This window comes from Lycorma delicatula, chromosome 1, assembly GCF_047948215.1.
Source record: "Lycorma delicatula isolate Av1 chromosome 1, ASM4794821v1, whole genome shotgun sequence".
Lineage (NCBI taxonomy): Eukaryota > Metazoa > Arthropoda > Insecta > Hemiptera > Fulgoridae > Lycorma > Lycorma delicatula.
Genome location: NC_134455.1, coordinates 376,511,957 through 376,527,310, shown reverse-complemented (window position 1 = coordinate 376,527,310; position 15,354 = coordinate 376,511,957). Strand labels below are relative to the sequence as shown.

At 31.7% G+C, this 15,354-nt stretch overlaps 1 protein-coding gene across 1 annotated transcript in view; it reads right to left on the bottom strand.

Annotated features, from left to right (window-relative positions):
* The window catches only part of LOC142317954 (E3 ubiquitin-protein ligase RBBP6-like), a 64,419-nt gene that overhangs the window by 29,065 nt on the left and 20,000 nt on the right, over nt 1–15,354 (bottom strand). The window contains 1 exon segment of the mRNA XM_075354486.1: nt 4,169–4,256. Within this exon segment, the coding sequence (XP_075210601.1) occupies nt 4,169–4,256 (88 nt within the window).

Genomic DNA, 15,354 nt, shown 5'->3' with positions numbered 1-15,354 from the left:
TATAAGCTAAATATTGATGATTTTCCAGTATTAATTCATTACTAGAAAAAAGTGAGCCTGTGGTCCGCTACAAAAACGTTACATGGTTTATGTTTCATATAATTTTGTTAAATTTTTTTGCCAACTGGAACTAAATAATGTTCATGAATTTAGCTTACTAACAACAACAAAAGCTTTTACAACAAAAAGCTTCAAAATCCTGATCATTTTTAGTTGTTTCTCAAGCCCCCCAGTCAACCCCCCCCCCAGTCTAAAAGCATCCGGGAGAATGTATTATTTTCCTGAGAAGGAAATTAGTTCAATCAACCTTCAGTGAAACAAGATGTTAAAACAAACACAAGTTCATAAATAACAAGGTGTTGGTGTTTCATTCAAAATAGTTTTATTGTGTAATTCCACTGACATAACAGGTGTAAATAGTAAATGAGTCTGCATCAAGACTTTTGAAGACTTAGTAAGTTCTTTCATTCACATAATTTATTCAATTCGTTGTATTTTAACTTTTAGTTTAGTCAAAACTAAATTAAACACTTTCAAGTCTTAATGTTTAAAACATGGTATTTTGTACACAAACTTACATATGATTGCTAAATAAATAAATACAGCAGGTAATGTATATATTTTAGAAATGAGCCATAAATTGGTTTATAGGATGTTGATACTATTTTGAATTGGATTATATTAGCGTAAATTATTTGTCAGTTGTTTCATGATGTATTAAATATACTGGCAGTCAAAAAACCACAAATTTTCTTCCAGAACCTACTTGCTCATACTTTTAGGATTATATAAAAAAAAATTTGGTTACTGCAGTGCCCTTTTATCTTAAAATAACATTTTTACATTTTGTTTTTTCTTCAAAAAATTATGAAATCAGGTTTGAGCTTATATTTACTGCAGCAATTAAGAGAGATAAATTGCTAATTACATTATTACCTTATTCTGTATATTTTTCAAAAAACCTTAGTGAAAAAACCATCGTGATATGATGAAAACTGATAAAGTTTTTTTACTAAATCAACATCACAATCATTAAAGCCTTGTAAACAACAATAACATATTTTTTAACACATTTAAAAAATTAATAACTTAAAAATTATTTAAGGTATCAAAATGAAATTTTACATGGTTAATAAGGGTGGAAAATATAACAAATAAAACGATTCTCATGACATTCTGAGACCATGGGTTTCATTTTAATTTTAGCTCTCTCTTTTTCCTGTTTAGCCTCTGGTAACTACCGTTTAGATAATACTTCAGAGGATGAATGAGGATGATATGTATGAGTGTAAATGAAGTGTAGTCTTGTACATTCTCAGTTCGACCATTTCTGAGATGTGTGGTTAATTGAAACCCAACCCCACCAAAGAACACCGGTATCCACGATCTAGTATTCAAATCCGTGTAAAAATAACTGGCTTTACTAGGACTTGAATGCTGGAACTCTCGACTTCCAAATCAGCTGATTTGGAAAGACGCGATCACCACTAGACCAACCCGGTGGATCATTTGAAACAGACTGACCCATTTATCGACATAAGCCCTGATCCTGCATACCCGCATTCTACTTATAAGATTATTGAGAAAGAAAGTACTTTCGAATATATACTAATTTATACCTAGATATGTCAATAAATTGAAGATATGGTAATAGTAAAAAATAAACACTTAGTCTAAGAGTTTAATTTATTAGTGTTATTATAAACGGATAAATAATTACAATACTAAGCTTTAGTTAGTCATCAATCTCAGATCCAGAATCAGTTTTTTCTGCAATTTCCCAGAGGTATCATCTTCTGTCCTATCCAAATTATTTGAAATTGAACACTTTTAAGCCTTTTAATCACTCGCTCTGAAGATATATTTTCCCATGCAGTCAATATCCATTCAGACAAAGGAGAGAGATGGTCTTTAAATTTGTCCAGTAAATGAAAATGAATGATCGTTGTTTGCCATCCAAGAAGAATAAAATTCTTTCAACCAATCTTTAAAAAGCATACTTACATCTAAAAGTTGAAGGAAAGAAGTTAATCTCTTGTAATATTTACTAATTCAGAATTCTATTTTTCGATGATTAATTTTTCATATTTCAGTTAAATGTTCCTGAAAGCTATCAAAGACAAGCATAGTTTTTACCTTTTGCAAACTTTTGGATCAACAAACCCACACCAATTTCCACCATTCATCCATTAAAGAGAATCCATTTCCAATGCATCAAACAATTACCCCCTTCGGGAGATTTTTTTGGGCAAGGGCAAAGTCTTTCACTTGAAAATAGCAAAAGATGTAATTTTTATTCCATCTACTAAAATGGCAAGCATAAAAACCCTTGGTTTTTTACAACCACCAGCTTAAATAGGAACACTTCTTTTGCCAATTAAACTTATAGTTGAATTCTGCGACATTTCAAAATATACAGGGGTTTGATCAGTTTCATATTTGTGAGTTCGAAATTGAATTTTTTTTGTACAAGCCAATAACATATCGCTGAAATTCCATAAGTTTCTCTTCTGGCAATCTTTGACAAATATTGGTCAGTCTTCTTATAGTCAAACACAAAAATTTTTGAAACCAGCCTCTGCTAGCTGTAACATTCTTAATATTACCTACTAAAGCTTTGTTTTGCCTTTATATTGCACATCTCTGTTTTTGCAGAACACTTTTTCTCTGTTAACTGGAAAACACTTTTCCATTCTTTCTTTAATAAATAAAAATAGTTCTTGCTCTAATTTGAGGAATTGGTTCCCAAACAATCATTTTTTTTAAGAGGCACTAAGCAATAAAATCTTTTTCTTTAGCCAATCTCAAATACATGACTCATCGATGTTGTATTTTTACCAACTCCTCGGTTAGAAATAATTTCAGCTTCTGACACAACTTTTAATTTTTTGGCATAGTAAATGAACAAAATTATCTTTTGGTTGAAAACAACTTTTAGTAAAAAAAAAAATTTTTTTTAAAATAAAACGAATATATGAGATGTGATATGTTTACTACTTTGAAATCAAATGAATATTAAAAGGTAAATGAAAAGTGTGAAGGAAGTTCACTTGAAACTAAAACTAAAAACTGAAATCTACCATATTCCAGAAACTCATTTCATTCAAGATATTTTGTTGCAAATAAAGAACTAATAATAAAAACATAACAGTAATAACTCTTGTACTCTTCCTATAGAGGCAGAGGTAGGTGTTATAATAAAAGTCATCTTTGTTTACGTATTGTACCTGTTTTTGTATAATCTTTCATAGTTACAGTCATATATGACACTACCTTGTAAAGTAATAATTAAATAAAAAACATCATTCAAACAGTAATAATCATTCAATCATTACAATGAGTAATAGTCATTCAATCATTATAATGATTTGAATAATACCCGCACCTCAACATTTTAAATAGGAAATCATGAAAAATACTAAGGGGCTTATGCATTATGTCTACAATGTTCCAATAAATATTCTAAAAATAATTTACTGTCAATCAAAATTATAAAACAGTCTCCCGTGAAATAAATAAGATCTTAATTCTACTTTCATTTATAATCTAGTATAAAATAACTTATGATTTTGTTTCTTCTACTAGCTACTATGAAACAAAATGTTTTCAACTCAATCAAAACCTGTATTTTTTTGTATCCTAGGCATGAGTAGAACATCATTCACAGAAGGTTAAATGATGCATAATCCATAACAATAAGATAAACAACACAGATGACATGAAGGTGACACAAATTCTCTTTTCATGTGTTCATTAGCAAAGAAAGTATAAAACAGACTTGTTTTATCCGTTGACCACCTCATCGTGCTCTACCCGGTCAGTTTTCTTTTTTCCCTAATATTTATTTTAATATTTATTTATTTGCATATGACATAAGTTGAAGTTTTTTTTTTAAGTCGTCAGTTGTTTGTGACTGGTTTTAGATAACTCTAGAACACTTTGAACGATGATTTAAACCTAAACACAGAAACACATCATAATATATGAATATATTTAGAAAGATTCATCATACAAATAAGAGGATGAACACAGATAATAGACTATAATATCTTTTCTTCTTGTTAACTCTCTTTTTTAACAAAATGACCCACCAGCCAATAAATAATAAAAACACATAATAATGAACTACAGTTAAAAAAAAAAGAAGCAAGAATTCATTTATACTTACCAAGCTCTTTTCTGTTGTGCTGAAAGCGGAACTCTTACAATTATCAATGATGAATTCGTTGCGATTAATGCATTCTCATCTACATATACTGTAACAAAAATAATAAATAAATTGGTTAATTTCTTCATTAGGTTTTTACATTAAATAAAAATTCAAATAGATACGTATAAAATCATAATGAATTACTCACACAAGAGTTGATTCTCAATAACTCTGTAAACTAACTGGAAATGAACTTGAATGTAATTAATAAAATAAAAAATCCCCAACTTAACATTTAATAGATGTTTTGGTATAAGTCGCATGAATATGTAAGCATATATATAATTTGAAACATGAAATATTATTATCAATACTTTTTGACCTTTCTTAATTAGATTAAAAAATAATACCATATTATTTACAAGCAACGAAGTTAACAGATATTGTTGAAATCAAATTTATAAAATCTGGATGTGCGCATATCCCATGGGTCAAGAATAACACAATCATTATACATGGATGGGATCTAATGGTTTCATGAAATTGTCACTTCCTGACATTTTAAAACTAATAATTTTTTTTTGTTTAGAAACTAAAAATTTATCATTCAGCCTAATAAAAGAGTTTGACATTCGGCATTTAATATTATATTAATAATCAATAATAAGCATTAATTCTATCAGGCAATTTATATTTTTTCTAACATGCGATTTTTTATTTTTCATACAAGCAACAGACAATATTTCACTAATTGGCAATATACAGACTGTTGCTAATTTGATCTACACATAAATAATTTATTTTCCTCACATATCCATCATCCTAACCTTTAAACAACCCTACCCTGTTTTACAACAAATTTTTTTTTGAACTGAACTATTTTTTCCTTTGTTATCATTTTGTTACTGATGCAAATATAATAACGACATACAATGACTTGAAGCAGCAACTATAATCATAGCTTATCTCTGGCTCAATTTTTGACAAAGTCCAGACATTTTTCCCCAACATTTCATCCATCCCATTCTGCTAATTAAAATGCATGTGATATAAGTCTGAGACCATAATATTAAACGAAAACATAACTTCCTAAATTATAAATATATTTTTGGCACTTTCATTACTGAAAAGTAAATAATAAAAATATATTTTATTTAAAAAATCTATCACACAACACAACGAATATGTAAAAAGAAATAAATAAAAAACTTAAAAAAATAATATTTCCATATTTATTCGAATACCCCCTGCCCTTGAATAAAATTCGCACCTCAATTTTCCGAACCGAAAATCTAAAAAAATATTGAGTATATACCGGTATTTTAAAGTGCAACAGATATGATAAAAAAATACGAAAATATTCAGAAAGTAAAGCATTTAATTCATTCATTTAAATTACAACATTAATATTACGTTAATAATTAATTACCGTTAAGTACTAGTTTAGATCAGAATCAGTAGGCCAGTAAAACGAAAAGAAAGTATCATGTTGAAAAGGATAATTTCAATACACTTTTTAATATGGGAATTTATTTTTAATTAATCACTATCACTGTCAATGTCTGTAGAAGAGTTACCGGTAAGGTCTCCACGTTACTCTGCCAAAGGTCTTTACTACCATCAAATTCATTAGATATTCCACATTTTTTTAAACTTTTCCTTACTAATTCCATGGAAATACCTTCCCAAGCATCTTTTATCCAAACACAAATCTGGTTAAAATCTGGGCGTTTGATTTTTCCTGTAGACGTGAGAAAGAAATTTTCATCAGCCATCCATTAACTGTACAGTAAATGGATGCAGAAGTTTTAATGCAGATGTGAATGGTTTATTAATGCAGACATCTAGTGGTTGCAATAGAAATGTCAATCGGTCTGGAATTATTACTTGGTCTATATCATACCCTTTTTTAAAATGTCTCACTTTATCAGTCATATGCCCCCAATAACTATCCATTACTAGCATACCGGTATTTTTTTTATTAAGTAAATCTCCTGATCACTTTTGCCATACACACCTGATCCAATCTAAAAATAAGGTTTAGTCCATCCAACCTGATTCCTGTGCTCTGATAGACCACAGTAAGAAGAGTTCTGTAAAGCTTCTTCCTGTACAGTAGGAAAAGTTTTTCTTTTAAAAACAATGTACGGAGGTAATTTTGATCCATCAGAAGTAATGTAAAGCATAACACTACACCTTTGTTTTTCATTACCACCAGTGCGAATCATAACACATTTTTCACCTTTTTTGTTTACAGTTTTTTCAAATGGCATTTCAAAATGCACGGGGATTTGATCAGCATTTCCTATTTGAGAAGGCCTTTATCTTTTCTAAGATTTATTATGTATTTATGAAAATGTAATATTTTTTGTTCATAAGTGTCTGGAAGTCGTTGAGAAATGGTCGTCTTTCATCTTATTGACAAATCATTTCGTGCCATGCATCGTGTTATCCAGCCACGGCTTGCTTTAAAACTTTATTCAATGATTTAGTGATTTCACGAGCATATGATTGACACATTTCTGTCATGACAGCATAACTGCATTTCCTTTTTTCCATAACAGTCATACAATTTTTTTTCTGTCTGTGTATTTTGGTTTTAAGCCTCAAAATTCGCTTTTATTACCAGTGCTTTTCACCAGAAGTTGTTTCTTCTTACGCCAATCTCAAATCCAGCTTTCATCTATGTCAAATTTTCTTCCTGCTGCCCGATTTCCAATTTTTTCAGCCTCTTCTATAACGCGCAGTTTTTCATTTACTGTAAAAGATCGTAGATGCTGTCCTTTTGTACTCATTTTAATGCTGTAATTAAAATAAATCACCATAAAATGCACATAACCATCCACATATACAAACAGTACACTGAATATAGCGAATAGACAAGACGACAATGGGTAACCGATACTGTAACTGTAGTGTCATTAGAACTGGATGCAACCTATACAGAATGAATCAGTTTTATAAAAATACCGTAACTTTATTCCTATCGATAATATGAACAGGATGTTAATAATTAAGGATGCATTCTGTATAAGCGGCATCCAGTATTGATAAACGAAAGCCTAATGTAACTATATTTATGTGATTGAATTTAGGTACTTCTAAGAAAACGTTTACTTTATATAGATTATCCTGGCTAAAGGCTATGTTTCAAGTAAGCCTCGCACCCTTATTTTTTCTCTCCAATTCCAAGAAAAAAAGTGTGGGTGGTACTCGAACAAATACGGTACTTTAATGTTATTAATACTTTTTTTTTTCTTTAAGTTAAGAGCTGTTTAACAATAATATTTAAACAATATTATTAAATAATTATTTTTATAAATTTTCAATCCAGTTAAAAAACTGTTTAAACATAAATTAAAAAATTTAATATAAAAATTACTACTGCTCATTTACAAAAAAATATAAAAAGTATATAAACCTATGAGCTTTAATAAAACACACCAACAACCAAAAAAACTACTCAGATAGTGGATTGTTTTTATACAAATAAAGATTACTGAATTTTACACACAAAAATATACTGATATGGAATAAAACTATTGTGCAATTCATGATTGTAGAATAACTAAAATAATGCAATAAAATGTCTTTTCACATCTGAATTAAAATTGAAAAAAAATTTTATGATCTTTAGATGGTAATGATTCATTAAAGAAATTAATGAAAGAAAAAACAAATTATAAAAGAAAAACCCAAATCCCACATAAAAAAATTCATATACTCCCATTATACGTAATTAAAAAGAGTTAAACATCCTAACAATGATAAATAAGAAACAATGTAAGAAGATAAAGTGAAAAAATACCTAGTGACAATGAATATGGTTGTTAAAAGAACAATCAACAACATTCACGATCATTATTTACTTGCTGGTGGAAAAACTTTTGGTGAAAATACTAAACAACATATTTTGCAAGAGAGCTGCACTGATTTCAGAGCTAGTAAGATTAAAAAGTTTTTTTTTGTCTTCAGTCATTTGACTGGTTTGATGCAGCTCTCCAAGATTCCCTATCTAGTGCTGGTCGTTTCATTTCAGTATACCCTCTACATCCTACATCCCTAACAATTTGTTTTACATATTCCAAACGTGGCCTGCCTACACAATTTTTTCCTTCTACCTGTCCTTCCAATATCAAGGCGACTATTCCAGGATGCCTTAATATGTGGCCTATAAGTCTGTCTCTTCTTTTAACTATGTTTTTCCAAATGCTTCTTTCTTCATCTATTTGCCGCAATACCTCTTCATTTGTCACTTTATCCACCCATCTGATTTTTAACATTCTCCTATAGCACTGCATTTCAAAAGCTTCTAATCTTTTCTTCTCTGATACTCTGATTGTCCAAGTTTCACTTCCATATAAAGCGACACTCCAAACATACACTTTCAAAAATCTTTTCCTGACATATAAATTAATTTTTGATGTAAACAAATTATATTTCTTACTGAAGGCTCGTTTCGCTTGTGCTATTCGGCATTTTATATCGCTCCTGCTTCGTCCATCTTTAGTAATTCTACTTCCCAAATAACAAAATTCTTCTACCTCCATAACCATTTCTCCTCCTATTTTCACATTCATTGGTCCATCTTTGTTATTTCTACTACATTTCATTACTTTTGCTTTGTTCTTGTTTATTTTCATGCGATAGTTCTTGCGTAGGACTTCATCTATGCCGTTCATTGTTTCTTCTAAATACTTTTTACTCTCGGCTAGAATTACTATATCATCAGCAAATCGTAGCATCTCTATCTTTTCACCTTGTACTGTTACTCCGAATCTAAATTGTTCTTTAACATCATTAACTGCTAGTTCCATGTAAAGATTAAAAAGTAACGGAGATAGAGAACATCCTTGTCGGACTCCCTTTCTTATTACGGCTTCTTTCTTATGTTCTTCAATTGTTACTGTTGCTGTTTGGTTCCTGTACATGTTAGCAATTGTTCTTCTATCTCTGTATTTGAACCCTAATTTTTTTAAAATGCTGAACATTTTATTCCAGTCTACGTTATCAAATGCCTTTTCTAGGTCTATAAACGCCAAGTACGTTGGTTTGTTTTTCTTTAATCTTCCTTCTACTATTAATTTGAGGCCTAAAATTGCTTCCCTTGTCCCTATACTTTTCCTGAACCCAAATTGGTCTTCTCCTAACACTTCCTCCACTCTCCTCTCAATTCTTCTGTATAGAATTCTAGTTAAGATTTTTGATGCATGACTAGTTAAACAAATTGTTCTGTATTCTTCACATTTATCTGCCCCTGCTTTCTTTGGTATCATAACTATAACATTTTTTTTGAAGTCTGACGGAAATTCCCCTTTTTCATAAATATTACACACTAGTTTGTATAATCTATCAATCGCTTCCTCACCTGCACTGCGCAGTAATTCTACAGGTATTCCGTCTATTCCAGGAGCCTTTCTGCCATTTAAATCTTTTAATGCTCTCTTAAATTCAGATCTCAGTATTGTTTCTCCCATTTCATCCTCCTCAACTTCCTCTTCTTCCTCTATAACACCATTTTCTAATTCATTTCCTCCATATAACTCTTCAATATATTCCACCCATCTATCGACTTTAACTTTCGTATTATATATTGGTGTACCATCTTTGTTTAACACATTATTAGATTTTAATTTATGTACCCCAAAATTTTCCTTAACTTTCCTGTATGCTCCGTCTATTTTACCAATGTTCATTTCTCTTTCCACTTCTGAACACTTTTCTTTAATCCACTCTTCTTTCGCCAGTTTGCACTTCCTGTTTATAGCATTTCTTAATTGCCGATAGTTCCTTTTACTTTCTTCATCACTAGCATTCTTATATTTTCTACGTTCATCCATCCGCTGCAATATATCGTCTGAAACCCAAGGTTTTCTACCAGTTCTCTTTATTCCGCCTAAGTTTGCTTCTGCTGATTTAAGAATTTCCTTTTTAACATTCTCCCATTCTTCTTCTACATTTTCTACCTTATCTTTTTTACTCAGACCTCTTGCGATGTCCTCCTCAAAAATCTTCTTTACCTCCTCTTCCTCAAGCTTCTCTAAATTCCACCGATTCATCTGACACCTTTTCTTCAGGTTTTTAAACCCCAATCTACATTTCATTATCACCAAATTATGGTCGCTATCAATGTCTGCTCCAGGGTAAGTTTTGCAGTCAATGAGTTGATTTCTAAATCTTTGGTTAACCATGATATAATCTATCTGATACCTTGCTTTTTCCAAGTGTATATTCTTCTATTATGATTTTTAAATTGGGTGTTGGCAATTACTAAATTACACTTCGTGCAAAACTCTATAAGTCGGTCCCCTCTTTCATTCCTTTTGCCCAGCCAATATTCACCCACTATATTTCCTTCCTTGCCTTTTCCAATGCTTGCATTCCAATCTCCAACTATTATTAAATTTTCATCTCCTTTTACGTGTTTAATTGCTTCATCGATCTCTTCGTATACACACTCTACCTCATCATCATCATGGGCGCTTGTAGGCATATAGACGTTAACAATCATTGTCGGATTAGGTTTTGATTTTATCCTTATTACAATGATTCTATCGCTATGTGTTTTGAAATACTCTACTCTCTTCCCTATCTTCTTGATTAAAAAGTATAGACAAAGTATTAAACAACGTTTAAAAATGAAAGTGTGTGATAAATGAATAAACATTAATAACAGCTCACATCCCAATGGTTGTAACAGCTTAACTGGATAATATAACAACTGTACACTGGACAAAACTTGCAAGTAAGGTACATACATCATAGTGGCAAGTAAACTAAAGAATGAGAACTTATTCTTTTGGGAGCAATCATGTCAAGAATAGAAAAATAACAATCTCTCTTAATCAGAACATGCCAAAAAACCAAGACATTTCATTCATATTAAATCTACAGGATAAAGAAAAGCATGGGTTACTTCAGACAGTTTTGGAAGATGGTTATTTTTCATTTATTTTCGTTCTAAAATAGGGAGAAAACTGCATCTTTAATAGAAAATTCTCTTATACATACAATATAATTTATCATGAGTTATTAGCTCACACTGTGGTGGATGCCTTCAGCTTAAAACAGAAATTCCTAAACTACAATCTGTAAATTTATAAACAAATTTTAAACAGACATACATGTAAGAAAATTATTAAAAATAGTGCAACAGACCCAAATGACATATTTATTGTTTCAAAATTGTTCAGAAAGCTTACAAGGTAACTAAAACTAAGATTTTGAATAGTTTTAGTAAATGTGGATTAACAAAACCACTGGAAGAAATTTAATCCATTTAAAGAGCAACACAACTATAAAAATCACAATACTAGCCAAAATGACAATAAGGAATGGCAATTCAATGAAAAATATATCCAAGGAATTTCTAACATTTTTTTTTTTAGAAAATATCATATAAAATATAAAAAAGCAAATTAAGTTTGGCTTAAGATAACTTTGTTAATTAACTCCCAATTAATGAAACGTTTATAGAAATTTACATCAGTCAAAGCTGTTTACAACAGCCATCAAAGCAACCAGTTATTGAAAAGACCTCATTCCATTAAATTATTGCTTATAGGATCAAATGAAAAATAAGATTTATTAACTCAAACTTAATACATGAAATGAAATGTTACTTGAAATTTAAATACTGCTAGCCTTAAAAAATAATGCGAAGATGAACAATACAAGATCTTGATAAAAACCAATAGTTAAAAAGTAGATGGATAATGACGGAATTTTTTAGGTCATTGCGAGCTAAAAATGAAGTTTAGTCTGTTTTACTTTTTAACATTATTTTCAAATACATCAATTAAATTTTTACTACCTTGAATACTAATAATTTTGATTTTTTCGAATAGATTGTTATTTAGGATCATAAAATTTCTCCTACAGTTAGCCTTTAATTAAAATCAATTTTTTTCAAACTAATATTTGCTTTGTATTACTTTATTTATATAAATGCTGTCAGAGTTTCATAAATTCTCTATAGTCATTCCATGTAAAGTGGACTAAGGATCCCTCTCGACCCTCTCCAATTTTGATTAAATTTTTACAGGATGTACATATGGGCCGACCTCTGTGGTGCAAGCGGTAGCATCTCGGCCTTTCACCCAAGGTCCCAAGTTCAAATCCTAGTCAGGCATGGCATTTTCACAAATGCTACAAATCATCCTCTGAAGCAATACTTAACTGTGGACCCAGAGGTTAAACAAAAAACGAATGTACATATGGGTCTTGCATAAAGCCTTGCAAAGTTAAAGCTTCTTAAGTAGTATGGTTGGGGCACTAGCCATATTTTTGTGAAAACTACTTTTTTGACATCGTGACTTAAATGAAAGAATCGTCAAGTTTGTTTTGTCATTAGTCATGATCTAAGGTACCTGTCATGTTGAAACTTAGTGACCCTGTTAAACATTTTGGATATAATAAATTTTGGATTCTGTAAATAAACATTTTTTTAAGCTGTCTGACTTTTTAGAAATGTTTATCTGGTCACTTAAGTTTCTTCTGTCCTGTTCCAAAATTTCCCTTAACAGTTTCAGATGGAAATACTCAGCACTTTTACACATCACATATTAAAAGCAAAGGCAATTGGGAGTTAAAATTGAATTTTGGTTTTATGGATATCGAAGGTAACGTCTCAATGTCATGTACCATTGGTTTTGCAGATAATTCTGCATGTCATCTGAAAACATTACACCTAAACAAGGCATCAAAGAATTTTCAGTAGAACAAGAATTACTTAACCAAAGAAGTGAATTATGTCCAAATATGCTTTCATCACAAAGCAATACTTTTGGATAAGTATGAATTTTTACAATAATCATGTTGTAATCCTTTTGGTGTAAAGAACATTTATGTGAAAAAGGGCTAATGGGTTATTAATGTGGAAACAGCAGATCAATTGAAAGCTGTGACAAAGAGCTATGTCAAACTTGGTCAGAAGATTTGTCCAACATGTTGAAAACAATTTGCAGCAAAGAAAGTAGTACAGCCTCAGTCAACTTCATCCCAGTTAGATGAACCAAAGTTAGCATATCCAGCAGAAACACTCAATATAAGTCTAACTTTTATTGGGGGGGTCTCCCCTCTAAAATTTCAGAGAGTATCAACAAGGGATGCTAAAGGTTATGCAAAATGAAAAATAAGTGAAACTCAAGAGGCAATTTTGCATAACATTCCTGCTGCTGGAGGCTTTGACGGAAATGATTTTCAAACACCTAGTACAACCAACAAGGCATGTCCTGAATGCTTAGATTAAAAGCAGCTGATTAAAGAATTAAATGGGAAGGTTCCAATTATCAAAAGCAGCCTGAAAAATTGCAGATTTTGATATTAATACCACCAGAACTGGACTATAAAAGAGGTAATGCAAGAATTTCATGTTTCAGAAAGGATGGTAAGACAGCTAACTTAAAGGCAGAAAATGGTGTACTAGTACTGCAAAAAACAAATGTGGCAAGAAGATTCCAGATGCTGTAAAAGAAACAGTTTTTTTTCCAAAATGAAGAAATTAGCAAATTTGCCCACGTAAAAAAGATTGTGTATCAATTAGAATAGATGGAAACAAAGTTCTAATGCAAAAATAATTACTTCTGAATAACTTGAAAGAAATATTTGCTGCATATCAACTTCAGCATGGGTCTGAAACTGGAATTTCCAAATTCTGTGAATTGAAACCAAAATGGTGCATCACTGTAGGTGCTGCAACAACCCCATTCAGTCTGTGTTTGCACTGCACACCAAAATGTAAAATTGATGCTTGCAAGCAGTCCAACCAAAGAAGATTACAAGATTGTTAAAACAGTGTGTGATTTGGAATCCAAAAACTGCACGCTTCATCGCTGTGAAATTTATTCTGGAAAACCTCTGCAACAATTTTTAGAAAGCAGTTTTGAAGCCAGTGATCCAGAAGCTACTACTAAGTTCAAACAGTGGGTGCACATGATAGAGACTCATCAGAAACCAAGCAGATGACACAGAAGATTTTATTGAAGATTGATTTCAAAAAATTGATAAGCTTTCCACTCATCAACGTATTGCTGAACATCAAAGAAAGCACCAAAAGTACAAAAAGGAAAGCCTCAATCCAACAGAACTGATCATATTAATGAACTTTGCAGAAAATTAATTATTCATTCATTGTCCAAGATGCAGCTCAAGGTTGTCACTGGGATAACAGCCAAGCAACTTTACACCCATTTGTTGTGTACTTCAGAAACAACTTGGGACATCAACAGCATCAGCTACCATGTTGTAAGCAACAGCCTACAGCACAACACAATTGGTGTACGTGCTTTTTTAGTGAAGTTAATAGAAGATCTAAAGTGTCGCCTTGAAAAAATCACACACATTTACTTTCAGTGATGGGTCTGCAGCGCAGTATAAAAATTTCAAAAATTTCCTGAATCTTTGTCAACATCAAAGCGACTTTGGAATCTTAGCTGAATGGAACTTTTTTGCAACAAGCCATGGAAAATCTCAGCCATGGATTTCTTCAGGCTGAGGGGTGTAATGCAGCTGAAATTCATCGACGAATAAGTAATGTGTACGGTGAAACTTCAATGAATGACAGCAAAGTGCGACAATGGTGCAGGAACTTTAAAGCAGGACGTACAGATGTTCATATCGCAGGCGGTCAGGGAACATGCGATGCAGGCGAGTGTCAACTGATGATCTCGTTGAGCGAGTGGAGAGGCCATTCGAGAAAATCATCGGTTCACAATTTCTGTATTGATCGATTCGTTTCCTGAAATTTCAAGGTCGGCTCTCTACACCATTGTGAGTGAGACTTCAGTAACCCAAACTGTGAGTGAGATTGGTTCCAAAGATGCTGTCCGACCATCACAAAACAATGAGAATGGGCGCCTCCCTAACGTTTCTACCACACAGTCCGGACTTGGCTCCATCTGATTTTCACCTCTTTGCTCACATCAAACACTGGCTAGGAGGACAACATTTAGACACAGACATCAAGCTGCAGACCAGCGTTGAAACATGGCTGAAAACACAGACGGCTCCGTTCTATGACGAGGGTGTTGGAAAGTTGGTATCACGCTACGACAAATGTCTAAATCGGAGTGGCGACTATGTAGAGAAATAGCATAACTATGTACGTACTTGTTACAAATAAAAAATTTTTTATTTTCACTGTGGTTTTAATTTAGTGATCGATCGGACCTTGAAAAAAAATAACCCTCATAGATTGCAACAAC